The sequence below is a fragment of the Bos javanicus genome, chromosome 25, assembly GCF_032452875.1.
Source record: "Bos javanicus breed banteng chromosome 25, ARS-OSU_banteng_1.0, whole genome shotgun sequence".
NCBI lineage: Eukaryota > Metazoa > Chordata > Mammalia > Artiodactyla > Bovidae > Bos > Bos javanicus.
Window position 1 is genome coordinate 41,052,102 of NC_083892.1, and position 17,892 is coordinate 41,069,993.

At 56.3% G+C, this 17,892-nt stretch overlaps 2 protein-coding genes across 7 annotated transcripts in view; one reads left to right on the forward strand and one right to left on the reverse strand.

The window, feature by feature from the left end:
* Positions 1–1,110: 1,110 nt before the first annotated feature.
* NUDT1 (nudix hydrolase 1) lies at positions 1,111–6,942 on the reverse strand. 5 transcript variants are annotated; one of them, XM_061402369.1, is made up of 4 exons: positions 6,818–6,942; positions 4,997–5,162; positions 1,685–1,830; positions 1,111–1,419 (listed from the first exon to the last, which is right to left on the reverse strand). In XM_061402369.1, the coding sequence occupies exons 2-4, from the start codon at positions 5,146–5,148 to the stop codon at positions 1,247–1,249; spliced, it is 471 nt and encodes a 156-aa protein (XP_061258353.1). In that variant the 5' UTR covers positions 5,149–5,162; positions 6,818–6,942; the 3' UTR covers positions 1,111–1,246. The 5 variants fall into 5 exon arrangements, with proteins under 5 accessions (XP_061258353.1, XP_061258354.1, XP_061258352.1 ...); XM_061402370.1 differs by lacking the exon at positions 6,818–6,942 and adding an exon at positions 6,518–6,660; XM_061402368.1 differs by lacking the exon at positions 6,818–6,942 and adding an exon at positions 6,542–6,566.
* Positions 6,943–7,041: 99 nt separating this feature from the next.
* MAD1L1 (mitotic arrest deficient 1 like 1) overlaps positions 7,042–17,892 on the forward strand; it is a 243,949-nt gene continuing 233,098 nt past the window's right edge. The window contains exons 1-3 of one of the 2 annotated variants that reach the window (XM_061402349.1): positions 7,042–7,422; positions 8,637–8,926; positions 16,782–16,944. In XM_061402349.1, the coding sequence (XP_061258333.1) occupies positions 8,787–8,926; positions 16,782–16,944 (303 nt within the window). In that variant the 5' untranslated portion in view covers positions 7,042–7,422; positions 8,637–8,786. Of the gene's footprint in view, positions 7,423–8,636; positions 8,927–11,855; positions 14,203–16,781; positions 16,945–17,892 lie in introns of those variants that run through there. The other variant, XM_061402350.1, reaches the window with a different exon arrangement.

The following is a 17,892-nucleotide window of genomic DNA, read 5'->3' on the forward strand; positions in this document are numbered from 1 at the left end:
TCCGGGTGACCCCTGCTGGAGGACTGGCTCCCACGTGGATACTGGGAGCACACACTTCTTCAGGGGCTGCGGGGGTGGGGTCGGGGGCATTTTTAGCCTGTGTCGTCCTCACCCCAGGAGAGGCAGTGTCGGAAGGCTGGGGGTCGAGGGGGGCAGGCTGTGTCACCCTGCCGGCAGCTGGTCACGGAGGCGGCTTTTCCCCGGACCCTCCGTCCCCCGCCCTGGGCTGCTGCTGGGTGCGGGCTTTCTGGTCAGTGTTTGCTGCAGGCGAGGCTGCTCCCAGGTTGGGGTCCCCAACGCCCTCTGCGTCCTTCCTGCTGCCCCAGCTTTCCTTGCCCCTGGGGAGAGCCTGGCCATGACCCATTAAAGGACACTGGTTCCGTGGCCCCGGTGGGAGCTCCACGGCCCTCCCCGGCCACCGCGGGCTGTGCCTTCAGGCCACGCCCCTGCGGCCTGTGTCGGGCGGACTCAGTGTGACTCAGCCACGGCCTAGTTGCTGGGCGAAGCCGCGGAGGGGGGACGAGGCCGTGGATGGGCCTCGGCCGCTGGGGCTCAGGGTGGCCCTGCGTCTGAGGCCTTCTCTCTTGCTTTGTGCGAGTTGGTTTATGTATGAAGCACTTTATGAGGCTGCAGGAATCAATGACCGCCACATCCAATTAACTGGAATTGTTTACAGATGAGCTACATTCCGAGATTTTTATCAGTGAACTTACATGAACAACTATCATTAAACGTATTTATAAAAGCTGTGTCAGGCTGTGTGTGTGTGTGTGACGGGGATGACCCTCCCGCGCCCCCCAGGGGTCTGAAGCCAGGACGGGAGCAGCCTCTCTTGGGGGTGCGAGGGCAGCCAGCTGATGGCACATGAGACAGGGTGCGAGCCCCGGCACTGACCGCCCCTGTCTCCCCTTACCTGGGGGTGGGGGCGGGAGGAGACGGCCCCTGGCGCACCCTGGGACCCCGCACACACCCACGCCACCTCCCGCGTCAGCCGGCCCCTCGCCTCTGGGCCCGTGTCTCTGCCCGTCCCTGTCTGGCAATGCAGGTCACAGCCCGGACGTCTGGCGGCTTCCCGAGGACACACTGGGCAGCTCACGGTGAGGCCTGGCAGGAGTTGCCGAAAAAGCTTTATTTGCTTTTCCATCCAGTTGTGCTCCAGACAGACGAGGCCCCAGGGGCGGGGGGCCTGAGGCCAGGGCGCAGCCGGGCCGGGGTCTCGGGGTCTGAGGGGCGAGCTGGCTCTGCCCTAGACGGCGTCCACCTCGTGGAGCGTGTAGTCCAGGATGGTGTCCTGCCCCTGGAACCTGAAGTAGCCGCGGAACTTCTTCCTCTGAAGCAGCAGCGGGAACCAGTAACTGTCGTCTGGCCACATGTCCCCGAAGGGGATCTGGTCCAGTCGAAACCACTGCGGGCGCATCTCTGCAGGGGACGAAAAGGCAGAGTCACCGACGCCAGCCCGGATCTCAGCCTGACTTTCTGCGAGGGATTCACTGAGTTACTGTGTGCGAGGAGCTTGGCATCCTTTGTTATTTCATCCAGGCGACTGGACTCCTTATTTTGCAGGAGAGGAGGGAGGCTCAGGCCCTGGTGTGTTTCTGCGCCTGCGCTTGGGGAGGGGCGGGGCGGGGCCAGGGGCCACCCAAGCCGGCGTTCACTGCCTGCCTCTCCCGGCCTGGACACTCACCGTCACTCTCCACGGGCGTGCCCTGGACCCTGTCTGTGCAGAAGACGTGCACGTCCATCAGCTCGGGGTCACCCACGAACTCAAACGTGATCTGGCCCACCTTGTGCAGCGCGTCCACGGTCAGACCGCTCTCTTCCTGCAGCTCCCTGCGGACAGACAGGCAGACAGGAAGCGACAGTTAAATCAAGGCGCCCATGTCCACGCGGAACCAGAGAATGGAGCTGGGCGGACAGAGAAGTGGAGAGTGCATGTGTGTGGCCAAGGGGGCAGGTTTGGGGCTGCTGTTTCGGGGCGCCCAGACGCGCCCCCTACCCCCAGCTGAGCATCTGGGCGCGCCGAGTGGCAGCCCTGGCCTGGCCCTACGTGGCTACTTGGTGGTCCCACGGGGCGGGGGGCCCGCACTAGGGCCAGGAGCCCCCACCCACCCGCTTGGCTCCCTGCACTGCCGGGCCCTGAGCCGAAGCCTACCTGCCCAAAAGGTCCCGCTCTGGCCTGCCCTGCTCAGAGCTCCGCATCAGGCCGCAGGCTCCTCTCGCCTCCTTCCCAGAGGAGGGGAGACACCCCTGCCCTCCCGCAGAGACCAGCCAGCTCTCGAGCCTCCTCTGAACTTGATCGCGGGGGATGGGCTTCGGGTCGTCCTCCTCAGGACCCCTTTCTCTCCCCACCCCCGACCTGTGTTGGGAGGAAGAGCCAGGGGGCATCGCCACGTCTGAGCTCACAAGCCAGCTGACTGACAAGGAAGCAAGGGTGCCCCCTAAACGTGAGTGCCTGTTTCACACTTCCCCAGGCCGCGTAGGCAGTTTAGCAAACACACAAGGCCTGGTCACCCAGCAAGAACCCGTGACCACTGGAGTCTTCCCTTCGGGTCTTTCCCCTTCGTGCACCGCTTTGAAAACTGCAAACACAGCACCGAACCCGGGACCTGTGCTGCTCACGACGCTGCGGAGCAACGTCCTACACCCGGAGGGATCCAACCAGCTTCTCTGCTGCTGTGTACCGGACGAGCACCCTCAGGCACGCCCCCTGCCGCCAGCCCTCCCCCAGCCTGCTGCTCGCCATCCGGGACAGCGCTTTCTGGAGGGTCTGCTGTGGGCTCTGGGGGCCCCATAAGCCCTGCAGCCGTGAAGCTCAGCGCCTGTGTCTCCTGTTAGTGACTCTCACTTCCCCACTGCTCTGAATTTATTTCTGTGGCTGTAAAACCGTTCTAATTATGTCTGACCTTTTAGAGCTGTAGGTTAAAAAAAGGTCTGTTTAAGCTCTGATCTCGGAGTTCTGTTAGGAACACAGTGCATAATTCCTGTGCCCACGACTAGGAGTCAGGGAAACCACTGTGTCCATCAAACGCGCGTTGGGTTAAACGGTTGCCTTTCTGAGCCTGGACTCTGCCCTAACCTCCCCGTGAAGCCGGGAGAACTGGGTCCACCTGCTGCCATTCAGTGCGGCCGAGTGACATCCCGAAAGCTGGAATGTATTCACTGCGATGACCAATCAGAATTAGACACGACCTAAAAAAATCAGTGTTTTTGCTAGTGGGGGTGCAAATGACTCCTCAGTTAGACATAAGAGAAACAATCAGCGGGGCCTCCCCACCTCTGGCAGCAGGCTGGTGGAGCTCATTTTTAAAAACATCGCCGACTGATTCACTGTTTTGACTCATTTGGGTTCATCTTCCCCGAGTCCGTGGCGGGCTATGAAGTATCAGTCATCTCCCTGGTGTTAGAGCCAAGGCTCCGTTTCAGGGTGGAGAATCAGGCAGCCGAGATGACACTGTTCCAGTTCTGCTAGCGTGTCTGCTCACATCTCTGGGATGCTCCCCAGACGGCGGGCGGGGAACAGGACGAGTGACGCATTAAACCCCGGTGGGAGCAGGGCGGTGGGGCGCGACCCTGCGGTCCAGCCTGCTGCTCCTCCTCCGGCCCGGCCTGCCGGAGGTCTCTGAACACCACACTCTGCTACTCACCAGCTCTGGGAACACTGGCCAGGACGGCAGGCCTGCTCCATACCCAGAGCCCGAACCTGGCTGTGAGGCGCCGCCGGTCCCCAAGTGCCAGCAACCCTCCCCCCAGGAGGAGAATTCACCTTGCTTGGGGCTAAGGCGGCCCCCCAAGTGTGTCCTGCACACAAGAAGCCAGAGCCAGCCCCACACCCACCTGAGTCTGCAGGTGAGTGAGGAGCACACGTTAACCCTGAAGTGGTGCCCACCCGGGACCCCAAGGGGCAGGGCACCAGACACCGAGGCTGCCGAGACCTGCTTGTTAGAGCAGGGCAGCCAGGGGATGGGGTCTGAGCAGCAGCGCCACACGTGTGCAAGGAAAGAAGCCAGAGCTGCCCCGGGGGCGGGGGGCTGACAGCAGAGTCGGGTGCACGGTGGTGCGGCCTTGTGGGGCCAGTCTCAGCCTGTTCCTCGGGCGTGGGAGCGTGCCACCCGTCCTGCCTCCCACCTGCAGGGGCTCCACAGTCCTTTGTCAGGGGTGTCCTGACGCAGGGGGCAGGATGGAAAGGAGGGGTTGGGCCAGACCGTGTGGGCTCGGTGGATGACACACGGTGTTGAGTCTATCCCCGCGAGCCCGAGGGGCAAGAAGGCAGAGGCTAAAGTCCGGAGGGCTGTGTGGTCTCGGGCACTGCTGTGTCTGGGCTTCAGTTCTTTCCCACATGAGTGTACTTGGTGTCGAGGAAGAGACTGAGTGAAAGGCCCCAGATACACTTGTCATCAGCTCTCCTGAACCAATGAAGAAGCCGAGTGACTGGCCAGCCCCTTGGCTAGAAAGAGGAAACTGACTTTTCCACCCAAACCACCACTGCACAGCAGCAAGCCAAGGTGTGCCCAGCCCGGACCATGTGCCAGGCCCTGTTCAGTCCTTACGTCTATTTTTTCACTAAATCCTCACAACAATCCTAAGAGGTAGTTGTGATGGTGGTTTAGTTGCTAAGTTGTTATGACTCTCGTGACCCCATGAACTTTAGCCCGCCAGGCTCTTCTGTCCATGGGATTCTCCAGGCAAGAATACTGGAGTGGGTTGCCATTTCCTTCTCCAGGGAATCTTCCCGACCCAGGGATGGAATTCAGGTCTCCTGTATTGTAGGCGGTCTCCTGCATTGTAGGCAGATTCTTTGCTGACTGAGCTACCAGAGAAGCCAAGAGGTAGCAGATACTGCTATTATCCCCACTGTGCAGATGAAGAAACCGAGGCACAAGGACTCAGCCTGTGCTGCAGGTCACGTGGCTCTGGGTGGGCAGGGGTTAGCTCTACAACCTGAACCCTTGTCCCCTGTGGAAGCTGGCTCTGCGGTCTGGCCGGCCCCTCCCCTCACCTCTTGGCCCCGTCCTCGATGGTCTCTCCTTCGTGAACTTTGCCCCCGAAGCCGTTCCACCGGCCGGCCCCGAAGCCGCGTTTCTTCATGCCCAGGAGGACTCGCTGCGGCTGCAGCACCAGGACCAAGGTATAGAGCCTTGAGGCACACATGGTGCCCTTGGGTTCTGTGAAGAAGGCAAGGGGCTGGGTCAGCTCGATTTGGGTGTAGGGGGTGTGTGGACAGAAGCATGAGCGTTTGGTGGCCAGAGGCTGGGTGGACTGGAAACGTGTGCTGGAGAGCAGGTAGAGGCAGCGTTCCAGCTCTGCCTGATGTGGCCGATTTTCTGGGGCAGAGGGAGACCTGGCCCCCTGACCCAGCAGCAGCAGCTCCGGACCCTTTGCGTGCTGGGCTGATGCAGGTCAGGCAATGGCCAGGTCATTCCTGCCCCTCTCCTTAGCACAGGGCTGTTCTTGCTCCTGCGTCCACCTCTGAGCCCACCTGGCATGAGATGAACCATGCTTTTTACCCAGCGGTTCTTGCATCTGTGTTTTGCTCTTGGCCTTTTCATTATGGGGCCTTCTGGCTATTGGGTTCTGGTTTCTGCCTCTCTGCAGTACCAGACCCCCAGATTCCCAGGAAGTGTATGACTCTGACACTGGAGAGCCCCCAGTGAGGCCTGGCCGGCCTCCCCTGCTATGACAGGTGTTCACACTCTGCTCACAACCATTGCTGCTCCGGGACCTGGTGCTCGGCCTGGAACACCAGTCCTGCCTGAATGTGTGTGTGAAAGACCCTGCAGGGGACGTCTGGTCACTGCTGGAGATGTGCTGGAGGTCCAGGACCGTGCTCCCTGTCCATCCATCCTCATCCCGGTCTGGGGCCCACACTGGACGAGATGCAGGATTTGGGACCAGGGATGCTCCAGGGAAGTCACGGTGTCCAAGAACAGGGACCGAGGCCTGGGTCCCGGTGCTGGTGGCAGCTCATGCATAAACGGGTCTCTGGGTCCAGCCTCTCTTTAACATGCGGACTTTGTGATGTTGCTGACCTTTTAAGGCGCAAAGCCCTGACTTCCTAAATTAATTAGGAATCTCTGCTGTCAGTTATTAGGCACCGATCATATACTTTCCAAAACGTATCCCACTTAACAGACCCAACAACCCTGTGAGCTGAGACTTGGCTTCTCCGTTTTCGGCCAAGGAAACTGAAGCTCAGAAAAGCTAAAGAAAACCAAACACCAGAGCCAGTGCCGAACCCTGGGTCTACCTGCTGTTGAAGTACAGTTGGCCACAGCTCTTGGCACTACGGTCGGGCGGGTCCCCAGAGAGCCCACGTGACGTCAGGGGCCAGGCGGCCCGCTTTCTCAGCAGGGTGGCCTCTGAACGGGATCACCGGTCCACTGAGGCCCGCGACTAGGGTTTAGACAACACGCCGTCGAGTGCCAGGCTCGGGCTCCCGTATCTGGCCGTCCGTGAAGGGCCGCCAGCTGCCCTTCGGCGGGCCCCAGGCCCATCTGCGGCGGCCGCATCCCCTGCTCACCTGTGCTCTCGATCTCGGACTCACCCAGGCCCGGGCACTGCGCGCGCCTTTCGAACCTACGCGCCGCTTCCGGGGGCGTGGCCTCTGGCCGGAAGTGAGGCCGGTACTTCCGGTGGCGACTGCCGGAGCGGGTCCGCGTCCATGGCGGGGTGAGTGGTGAGGCGGCTGAGGTGGGAGGTCGGAGGGCGCGGCGGCTGGCGCTCAGTGGGAATTAATGGAGCACCCACTGCACGTGTGCGGGAGGCGGAGTGGCCAGACGGCGGCCCCATTTTTCGGGTCCGGAAGGGGCTCAGAGCTTACCTCGTCCTGGCCCGGAAAGGGGTCGGAGCAGCCCCGGCGAGGTGACTGGAGCGGACCGTCCGTGCTCGGACCGGCCGAGGCTCCGGAGGAGCGGCGGCGGGCGGGCGGCTGGACAGGCCTTTAGGGGCAGGAGGGGCGCTGCTGGTGGAGGCGTGTCGGCTGCAGAGCACCGCTGGCCTGAAGGCGCTGTCAGGACACGAGCGCCCCGTGTGGCAGGACCCTGGCCGTGGGCTGGGGCTGGCGGTCAGCCGCCCACAGCAGGCGGACGCGGGGTGTGCGGCTCCACGCTCCACCCCTGCGCTGACCGCTGCAGTTAACTCGGCGCCCAGGACACTGTGCCCGCTTTCTAGGCTCCTTACGCCTTTTCAAGGCAGCAGTTCCAAAGTGTTGTCTCCGGATCCTCGTCAACATGTTTTCGTGCTGCGGGAACTTTGCCTGGGAGCCATGGGGCTAATAATAGTTTTTTGTTTTCTTTTTGTCAGAAGAATGTAGATACTTTGTAGGGTTGTTCTGAGAGTTAAAGAGATAACCCATGGCACTCAATAAACTCAAAAGCCCCACTTTCCAAAGAGGCTTGAAAATTGCCCTTCTCAGTTATACACAAGGTAAGTTCAATTTTATCAAGAAATGTGACAGGTTGGTCAGACCCTGTGCTGCCTGCCAAAGCGGTGGAGGTAAGGCAAAGGACCTGTCCTTGTGTGTGTGTTTTTAATCTCTTAAATAAAGCCCAATGAAAATTTGTATCCTGTGAGAAAGAATGTTCCTTTCATGAAACTTATCAGTATTTTCAACCAGTATTGGGAAAACTTTGGTTGACACAAAGTGACTATCATTACCCTTTGAGATTGTCTTCTGAAGATAACTTCAGGAGAGAAAAGCATCTTTTGACCGCAGAGGAGAGGCCTGCTGGGTTAGTTTGCTTGGGCTCCTGTAACCAAGCACCCCAGGGTGGGCGGCCGAGAGAGCAGAGATTTACTGGCTCAGTGTCTGCAATCTGGAAAACGGAAATCAAGCTGTCAGCAGGATTAGTCTCTGAAGCCTCTCTCCTTGACTTACAGACGCCGTGTTCTCCCTGTGTCTTCCTGTGGTCTTTGTCCTGTGTGTGTCTGTGTCTTGATTGCTTCTTATAAAGACACCAGTATTGGATTGGAGAAGGCAGTGGCACCCCACTCCAGTCCTCTCGCCTGGAAAATCCCATGGACGGAGGAGCCTGGTAGGCTGCAGTCTATGGGGTCGCTAGGAGTTGGACACGACTGAGCGACTTCACTTTCCCTTTTCACTTTCATGCATTGGAGAAGGAAATGGCAACCCACTCCAGTGTTCTTGCCTGGAGAATCCCAGGGACAGGGGAGCCTGGTGGGCTGCCATCTCTGGGGTCGCACAGAGTCGGACACGACTGAAGCGACTTAACAGCAGCAGCAGTATTGGATAGAGCCCACCCATTTACCATTTAAGGTAGGGGTTAAAGAACCTGCCTGCCAGTGCAGGAGACATAAGAAATGCGAGTTCAATCCCTGGGTCGGGAAGATGCCCTGGAGAAGGAAATGGCAACCCACTCCAGTATTCCTGCCTGGAAAATTCCATGGACAGAGGAGACTGGCGGGCTACAGTCCACGGGGTCTCAAAGAGTTGGATGTGACTGAGCGCACATGCAGACTCGGGGGATGTGGTTCAGCCTTAACACCTTTCCGGCTGCAGCCTTGTCAAGCTGCCTCTCCCACTTGGGCCATAGTGACCCATCTCTAAAAATGTGCGGGTTGAACCTGGGGCCCCGCTGGCCTACGTGATGCCAACCTGCTTGCTCCTTTTTCCTCACCAGGTCCTTGAAACTGGTGTGGGCTTCCCTTCAGCGTCAAAGGTTCCACACCACTGGGAGTTGCTACAAGAGCCGGACTGGCGCTGAGCACCTGTGGCTGACGCGGCACTTGAGGGACCCGTTTGTGAAAGCTGCGAAGGTGGAAAGTTACCGATGTCGAAGCGCATTCAAGCTCCTGGAAATGAACGAGAGGCACCAGATCCTACGGCCTGGCCTCCGGGTGTTAGACTGTGGGGCCGCCCCTGGCGCGTGGAGCCAGGTGGCCGTGCAGAGAGTCAACGCTGCAGGCACAGGTGGGGCCTCCCGACCACTGTGGTCTAGACGCAGGCCAGCCGCCCTTCAGGGCACACAGAGCAGTGCAGGCGCTCTGTGAAAGCACGCGATTCTGCGTGCTTGTTTAGTAGGAGTGATGCAAACCCAACACAGACATTTTCAAAATGAAGAGGGAGGTGGGAAGGGGGAGTGAAGGTGAAAGTCGCCTGCGACCACACCACAGAAGCGCCTAGGCCGACACGGCCTGTGTCCTGGGCCTGTGCTGCTGATGCGTGGCCTCAGCAATGAGCTCAGACGGCCGTCTGTAAGTCAGTTTCTTTCCTCAGCAAAGAAATCGCTCTGTGATTTCCTCCCTTGACATCCTCCCTTGGCAGGACAGCTGAATCAACCTGGGGTTTCCTGGAGTTGCTCCTGGGGCTGCCCAGGGAGCCCTGGTGGCTCTGGACGCTCCACTTTGGCCCAACTCAAGGGACTTAGTGCTTATCTCTTATGTGTCTGGGGATTTTAACTAAGATCATAGATATAAAAAAGTTGCCTCTGACTAATAGATCAACCGACTACCCATACAAGGTAGAAAATGACGCCATCCATTTAAACAGCTGCATACTATCCCAGATAATGGTTATACTGTTGGTATTTAGCCAATTTCCTCATCATGGGCATCAAGATTGCCTTTGAGTTTTGTAGGTGAGCAGTGCTAAGGTAACAATCCGGTAAGGATTGTTACTTGCATTTCCTACTGTAACTTCTGAGGGTACCACCTGCTCTGGCAGGTCACAGAGATCTCTCCCATACACCTTAGAATGGTGTGTGTGCCCATCTTCCTGATGAGAAAATTGAGATCTACAGGAGTTTTAGTGACCTGCTGAACCAGGCATGCCACTCCCTGGGTTTTGTCATCAGTCTCTTTAATCTGGGTAGGATGCCTCAAGGGGGTTTAGAATAGTTTAAAAACATGTCTTACAGGCTCAGTAAATGTTTATCCTTCAAGTGAATGAATCTGTGTCAAAAACTTCAGTTCATTTTCCCGCCACTGAATCTATCCACAGACTTCCTAACGACTGATTTTAGAGGTTCTTTAATGGCACCCCACTCCAGTACTCTTGCCTGGAAAATCCCATGGACGGAGGAGCCTGGTAGGCTGCAGTCCATGGGGTCGCTAGGAGTTGGACACGACTGAGCGACTTCACTTTCCCTTTTCACTTTCATGCATTGGAGAAGGAAATGGCAACCCACTCCAGTGTTCTTGCCTAGAGAATCCCAGGGACAGGGGAGCCTGGTGGGCTGCTGTCTGTGGGGTCACACAGAGTCGGACACGACTGAAGCGACTTAGCAGCAGCAGCAGCAGCAGTCCCCCTAATTGCTCTTCAGGAGAAGCAGGAAAACAGCCAAGTTTTTAACCTGTAGGAAGAGGTGGGAGAAGCAGAGACTGTACATAAAATGGCTTGGGTTCTTTTACTCCCAAAAGAAGTTGCAAAAATGCAACCAAAGCCATTTGCTTTTAGAAGGCACTTCCCGGGGCCACAGTACATGGGACGTTAAAGGAACGAGCACCAGTGCGCAAAGTGGGAGGAAAGCTGTCCCACTCTTCAGGGCTGAAAGCAGAGAGTTTCTGCCTTTGAAAAACGAGGCACCCTGCAGAATAGCTGGACTTCTCATCTTCAGATAAAGATCAAATACCTGCCCCTCACCTGCAGAGCAGCCTTTTTACTAAGCAGAGCTCTGAGTCTGTGACTGTTCCTTCGTGGATCCACCCTGGTGTGTAGGGAGTGGTGCTGGGAGGGGCTGCGGGAGGTGGAGGCCAGGGCAGCAGCCTTGCAGGCAGGAAATCCCCTTTCAGGTGAAGTGAAACTGACATCTTTTTGTTTCACAGCTGGTATCACTCAGACATGGGCAGGTATCACTTTTTTACCTTATTTAGCAGCTGTCCACTTGCCCTGTTTCTTGGCTTGTTTCTAATAGTTTCTACGTTGAAAGAAACTGGATTAAACTGCAGAATGGATTTGTTGATTTAATCCAGAGGCACTTTATATAATGTGTTCTCTGTTTTAGTTTATCAAAGACTCCTCAGAGATAAGAACCCTTTTAACAGTGAGCAAGGCTCGGGGAGTGAAATGGAGTCAGAGGTGGAGTGTCAAGGCCAGGGTGTGGCCCCAGGTCTGCCTGTCCCTCCCAGCCTCAGTTTCCTCAGATGTAGAGGGAAGACCACCACTCCCCGCCCGCCACATGTTTTTCTAGGAGGAAAACTCTGTGTCCCCATTTTTGCACATTAGTTCTTTTTTCGGTCCTGACTTTTACATATATATATACTTTTTTTTTTTTCTTTTGTCTGTGCTGTGCGGGATTTTATTCCCCAACTAGGGATCGAATCTGTGCCCCCTGCATTTGAAGCACGCACTTAACCACTGGACCGCTAGAAAAGTCCCCTTTATCTGTTTTATTATTTTGTTACATTTACTTTGTGGGATGATTTGGGGTGTCAGTGAGTAAGTACCCTCACCATTTCTTCCTTAGACCCCAGTGCTCCTGTTGGCTTTGTGCTTGGGGTAGATCTTCTTCACATATTCCCCCTGGAAGGAGCAACGTTTCTATGCCCTGCTGATGTGACTGACCCTAGAACCTTCCGGAAAATCCAAGAGCTGCTTCCTGGTGGGAGAGCAGATGTGATCCTGAGTGACATGGCACCCAACGCCACGGGGATCCGCAGCCTCGACCATGACAGGCTCATTAGCTTGTGTTTGTCCCTTCTGGACATGGTTCCAGATGTCCTGCACCCTAGGGGGACATTCCTTTGTAAAACCTGGGCTGGAAGTCAGAGCCAGCGGTTACAGAAGAGACTGACTCAGGAATTCCAGAACACAAGGACTGTAAAGCCCGAGGCCAGCAGGAAAGAATCATCAGAGGTGTACCTCCTGGCCACACAGTACCGAGGGAAGCCAGGAGGTCTGTGAAGGACTGAGCGCGTGTTCTGCTGTTTCTGGCTCTTCATTGCAGATGTAGCTTGAGCTCTGTCCTGAAGTGTGGCCAGGGAGATATGAGCTGGATTTAGGATGCAGCAGGCAGGACAGATGGGGCACCTTTTTTTAAGACAAAACTATATTCATTGTTGACGATATATGACTATTTATGATTAAAAAAAATGATCGCTATAATATGATTTGTGAAGAGGAGTTACCATGAGAAAGAGACAAAGATAAAAGGATGAAAAGACTGGGATGCATAAAAACACTGAGGCAGAGAAACACACAGACACCTCTATGGAATTTTCTCACCATGGTTAGTATGTTACAGAGGAACTGGCTTCCACCGTCACCGCAAAACGACCCCAGGTTTCCAGGTGTTATTTTGTGTATACAGTGTAATGTAGAAAAATCTGAACCTTCAGTCTGGGGATTTGTTTCCATCTCTGTGGTGAATGATCCGGAAATACTTCAAGCAGTGAGAGCTCCTTAGGGAAGACATTTGGTATGAATTATGGAAGGGGGGCAGACAGTGTGAAACTAGAAATGTTTCTATAACACGCCAGGCTCCAGAGACTTAAAGGTAATAACCAAAGCAAGCAGACACATGGTGTGTTTATTTCCTTTTACTCTCTTCCAGGAACTCAAGGTTATAAAACAGCATAGGGTGTAATATTTTCTGGAATTTCCATACTTTAAAAAAAAATTGATTTCTTTGAAACCATTTTCTGGAGGAGTGGTCATCCCTTACGAGTGTATTGACTGTAATGATAATTAAATCTTGCCTATTGAAAACAAACACACAACCTAAAAACCTGGGAGATATTTTTATTTGGCAGATAAAACTGGGGACTTAAGCCTGGGACATAGTATCCCAGGTAACTCTGAGGGACTGCCCTGAAGAGGTAGAGGAAGAGCTGGAGTATATAGGAATTTTCGGAACAAAACCAGGTACTTGGAACATCAAAAGATTTCTGGTTAATAAACAAAAGACTAGATGTCTCCAAGAATTCAGTGCTTTCCTATGTGTGGAAAGATGCAGGAGTCTTAGGCTCACTGAAATTGTTCCTTTGATGCGACCTCAGCTACCTGGGCCCAGTGTCCTGTGCTTTCTCACCCTGAGTCTCCTCAGGGTTCACTGTCAGGGTTGGAGGTGGGGTGGCGGCAGCTGCAGAGTCTGATGATTTCGTGGCTGGCATTACATTTTGGGGCTTCCCTGGTGGCTCAGTCCGTAAAGAATCTGCCTGCCATGCAGGAGACCCATGTTCAGTCCCTGGGTTGGGAAGATTGCCTGGAGAAGGGGATGGCTACTCACTCCAATGTTCTTGCCTGGAGAATCCCATGGACAGAGGAACATGGCCCACTACAGCCGTGGGGTCAGAGTGAGACGACTGAGCAACTGACCTGTTTTCACCCTGAGCTCATCCTCATGAGTGGCTGATGGCTGCAGCATTCTTTATTTACTGATAGGGCAGGCAGCATTTTTAGTTCACACATCCCAAGGATGGCTGGGGGAAGAAATGGGGTCTAAGGGTAGTCCAGATCCCCAAAGTAGTCTGCGGGCCGGCCTTATAAAATTTTTTTTATCTTATTTTCACTGCCCCGTGTCCTACCTCCACCACCACATTCTTTGCCTCTGCATCCTTTTTCCTCTGGCGACACAAATTCATGGTTTACTCTCTGGAAGTTCGGTGCAGACCCTCCGGCGCTTCGCCGGGTTTGTGGAGGAGGAAGAAGGGACTTGAGAGACCCGTTAGTAGACGCAGGCTGCAGAGATTGCAGGAAGGGCCTGCTGGTTGTGGGCTGACCGCGCCCCGCCCTTGCTCCCTGGAGAACGGGACCCAGACGACGGCTCCGCACCCCAACAGCTCTCAGGGCGCTAGGAGGATAGCTTAGTCGCATAGTATTTCCTGTTTTTCTTTTTTTTAGAGAAAAGTAAAAACGCATTCATTAATTCAAGCAAACACCGTAGTGGCAAAAGGTGCGGACTAGTCAGGACTGCAAGGAAGTTTGGCCCCAGGAGGCCACCGTTGGGCGGTGCTGTTCCACGGAAAACAGTGCGAGACAGCCGTCCAGTGGAAGCTTGGCCTGCGGCGGACAGGGGCACCAAGGGAGTCCCGCGGGCCGGCCTTTGGCTCTGAGCGTTCTCCGAGCCGCGGCATCCCGGGCGTGGGACGGAGACGCAGCCCCTGTCAGTGCGCCGACCCGCAGTTTCATGGCCAGTCCCGCCCAGATCTCGCGAGAGCGCGAGCGCACGTCTCGCGATACGCGGGCTCGGTAATAGAGGGAGATCTGAGCCGCGGCGGCGACGGCTGCGAGCGGGCTGAGGCGCTGAGGTGATCGGCCAGGGTCCCGGGCGGGGGCCTGGCTGAGCCGGGGGCGGGTACCCAGCAGAGCCGGCGGGAGTCGGGCAGGGAAGAGGCTGGGGCCGCCCGCCGGGCCTCCTCCGGGGGCTGTGAGCCGGCGCCCCTCGGCGTGCCCGCTTCCTTCTCTGAGACCCGGGCCGCCGGGCTTTTACCGGCGCACCCGCTGTGTCCGCCCGGGCCGCCTCTGCGCTTCGTGCTCTGTCCTGTGAGCCTGGGCGTCCAGTGCGGGGCTCCCCAAGACTTCCTCTCCGAGAGGAGCTGGAAACGGCCGGGGCGGAGGCGGCCTCGGAGGAGAGGGGCTTCAGCGAGCCCCCCCGCCCCCCGGCCCGAGACGGCGCGGTGCAGACAGAGGGGCTCTTCCTCGGTTCCTCGCAGGTTGACCGCACTGTCGCCCGCGCCTCTGCACCTGAGCGGCCAGCGTGGGGTGCCACTACTTCATTTCCCACCTGGGGAGCCCGGTGGGAAGATGGGAAGCGCCTTGCCCAGAGTCGCACTCCTGGCAGGCAGTGGGGCGGGCACTTGGATTTCCTCTCTCGTGTCAGTTGGGAGAAAGCAGGTGGAGGAGCGGTGAACGCAGCAGACCAGCGAAAGTGCCCCGGGGCGCTGTGAAGTGGTGCTGCGGGTGCTGAGGATCCTTGTAATGTCTGTGGGTTCCCTCAGGACGTGGAGGGCACTAGAGAGTCAGAGTGCTCTGCACTCCAGCTCAGGGTTCCATCCAGAGCAGCTGACATCCAGTGGTGAGGCTCCTGGATACAGAGGATGGCATTTGAGCTGCCACCTTTTCCCTTGCCTTATGGAGCGGCTTAGTTCCAGGCAGGTGAAAATGCGTGTGTTCTTTTCATTCTTGCGTATAAGGTGCATCAGCTCTTACAGGGGATGCTGTCTTGAGAAGAGGGTGTATTGGCTAAATTTCCCATCACGGGACGAAAAGTATTAGTTCAGTTCAGTCGCTCAGTCGTGTCTGACTCTTTGCAACCCATGGACTGCAGCACGCCAGGCCTCGCTGTCCATCACCAACTCAGGGAAAGTGTTATGGCCCCGGTCAAACAGAGTGATTTGCCTTCTGGAGCAGAGCGCTGCCGCCTGGCTCCACGTGGGCCCTGTCTCTCTGCCAGGCTCACAGCACTCGAGTGCTTTTCCCTGGTCTCTCTGCCAGTTCATTTTCCATTTGTCTGAAGGAGAGGTAGAGAGAACAGCTGTGTTGTGCAAGAGTGGAAAGGACATCCTCCAGAAAACAAGGGCTCTGCGTGCACAAGACCAGTTGTTTAGTTTCTAAGTCACGTCTGACTCTGCGACTCCATGGACTAGAGCCCACCAGGCTCCTCTGTCCATGGGATTTCCCATGCAAGAATACTGGAGTGGGTTGCTATTCCCTCCACCAGGGGATCTTCCTCACCCAGGGGTCAAATTCGGGTCTGCTGCAATGGCAGGTGGGTTCTTTATCTCTGAGCCACCAGGGAATCCCAGTGCACAAGGTCAAGGTTCTTGTTAAATGGGAAATTCAGAATCAAACCAAGATTCTTCACTTTTTTGGAGGTGGGGAGCAGCTTGAGGGCAGGTGTTTTCCATCTGATACTTAGGGGTCATCAGTGAGAGCTGGCTGCTTGCCTCAGAGGAACACGGTATGCACCTGGAGGAATCCACCCCTTTTGGCTGTTCAGTGTGCTGGGACACTTCCCCCCTTTCTGACTGGTAGGCTGCCTGGTGCAAGGCTGGGATTAGCACCCCTGTGGGGATGCGGGTTCTTCCCTGCTGCTTGTCCTCGGCCTTCAACCTTGGCCTGTGGAGCACGGTCGACCTTAGAGCCAGACAGACCCACGTTCCCATCTCAGTTCTGTAACTGGAAGCCTCAACCCTAAGATAATATTCAAGAAGACCTGATTCATCTGCCCATTCTGAGGACTGCGATGCCGTATGTGAACTTAAAGCAGAGTGACAGTTTAACTCTGTGGCAGTAGCTGCGCCATCTGCGTTTGGAGCCTTCTCTTGGGCCCTGTAATCCTCCCAGCCTTGAGAAGCGGGACCCTCAGTTTTCAGATGAGGAGATGGGCCCCAGAGGCCTTGGTGCTTACGAAATGTCAGGCGCCTTCCTCCGTGGTACCTGGCTGAAAGTGGCAGAGATGTCGTCGTTGACCTGTGATTAGCACTGCGTGGTTGTCATCCTCACTGTCGCTGCTGGGCGCTCTGTTTCCGATTCCTGGAAGCCAGGCCTTTTGTGGGTGCGTGTGTGGGCAGTGTGCCACCTGACTGCTGAACACCTCATCTCGGGAGCCATCTGTCTGTCCTGCTGGTCTGCAGGTCAGCACTTTGATGGTCAGCAGCCTGGTGGCATATTGTCTTTTTATGCCTCCACTTCCTCTCTGAGAAACTGGAGGTACAGGCTCTCAGTTAACTCCGAAGAATGTGGTTACAGATGCTGGAATATTTTAAGGGTTCTGAGAGAGCAGTAGCGGAGTGGGGCTGCCCAGAGGTTCTCTCTGACTGGGCAGTTGGCAGCGGCAATGGCGCATCAGAAGGCTCCCTGTGACCCTTCCCTTGTTTTCTTCCAGAAGGGAAGCAATCATGGAAGACCTGGGGGAGAACACCACCGTCCTGTCCACCCTGAGGTCTTTGAACAACTTCATTTCTCAGCGAGTGGAGGGAGGATCTGGACTGGATGTTTCCACCTCTGCTCAAGGTTCTCTGCAGACGCAGTACCAGCAGAGCATGCAGGTGAGCGGCGTGTGTTGGGGTGGGGGCCTTCAGGTGCAGACGCCTGCCCTTAGGCGCGACTGGATCAGGTTCCAGATGGCTCAGATGAGCGATGTGTGTTGGGGTAGGGGCCTCTATGGACAGACACCTGTCCTTAGGTAGGACTGGACCAGGTTCTGTGTAGTTGAGGCAGGTCAGCATTTTCTCCACTTGGAGGCCAGCTGGCCATCTTTCGCATCTCCAACATGGATATTCATAGTTTTGGAGGAGAGCTAGAAGTCATGGTCTGGCCCTGAGATGTCCTGACTCAAAAGCCTGAGATAACAGCAGCACAGAGTGGGCCTGGTGTTTAGTATTGCACTCACACTGTGAGCTCAGAGACACTAGAGCTACGATTGGAAAGCCAGCTCATTTAATTGAGGAATAAAAGCCTAAACTGTCTGGGACTGTGGCCACTGGAATGGTGCAGCCAGCTGCTGGCTTCCTTGATGGTGTGACACATAGGAGGGCTGTGTTCTCAGGATAGGTTCTTGGTCAGCCGGGCAGGAAGGGCAGGGCAGTGAGGGAAGCCTGGGCAGGAGATGGTCTCAGGCTAGGGAGGCCATTTGCACAGCTTGCCTTCGGTCTGCCACAGTGTGCCTTCGGTCACACTTTTCGCTTTGGTTATCGTCTCATCTCACTTTATTTCAAGTGCTCGGCAGCGCTCACTGCACATGGCTGTAAAGGCTCGGGTCTCCTGAAGGACTTGAAGTTCTGGTGTGCCGTGGGGTCAGTGCTCATTGGGGCAGGGGTCGTGGGGTCCACACCGGGAGGGAGTGTGGTGTCGAGCCTTGGCCTGGCCCCTGCCCCTCCGTAGGGGCTGCATCAGGCAACCCCTGGCTGCTTTGCTTGAGTCCCTTCTCCGGTCCACGTTGGCCGTGCTGCTGCCGCCTCTCTGCCGGTGACCTGCCCTGGGGCCCTGTGTCAGAT

Coding starts and splice junctions, on each gene's coding strand:
- NUDT1 (XM_061402367.1), bottom strand. CDS start 2,385: ATGCCCCCTGGCTCTTCCTCCCAACACAGGTCGGGGGTGGGGAGAGAA. Junction 1,831..2,152: donor GAGCGGGACCTTTTGGGCAG/GTAGGCTTCGGC, acceptor GTCTGTCCGCAG/GGAGCTGCAGGAAGAGAGCG. Junction 1,420..1,684: donor CACGCCCGTGGAGAGTGACG/GTGAGTGTCCAG, acceptor CGTCCCCTGCAG/AGATGCGCCCGCAGTGGTTT.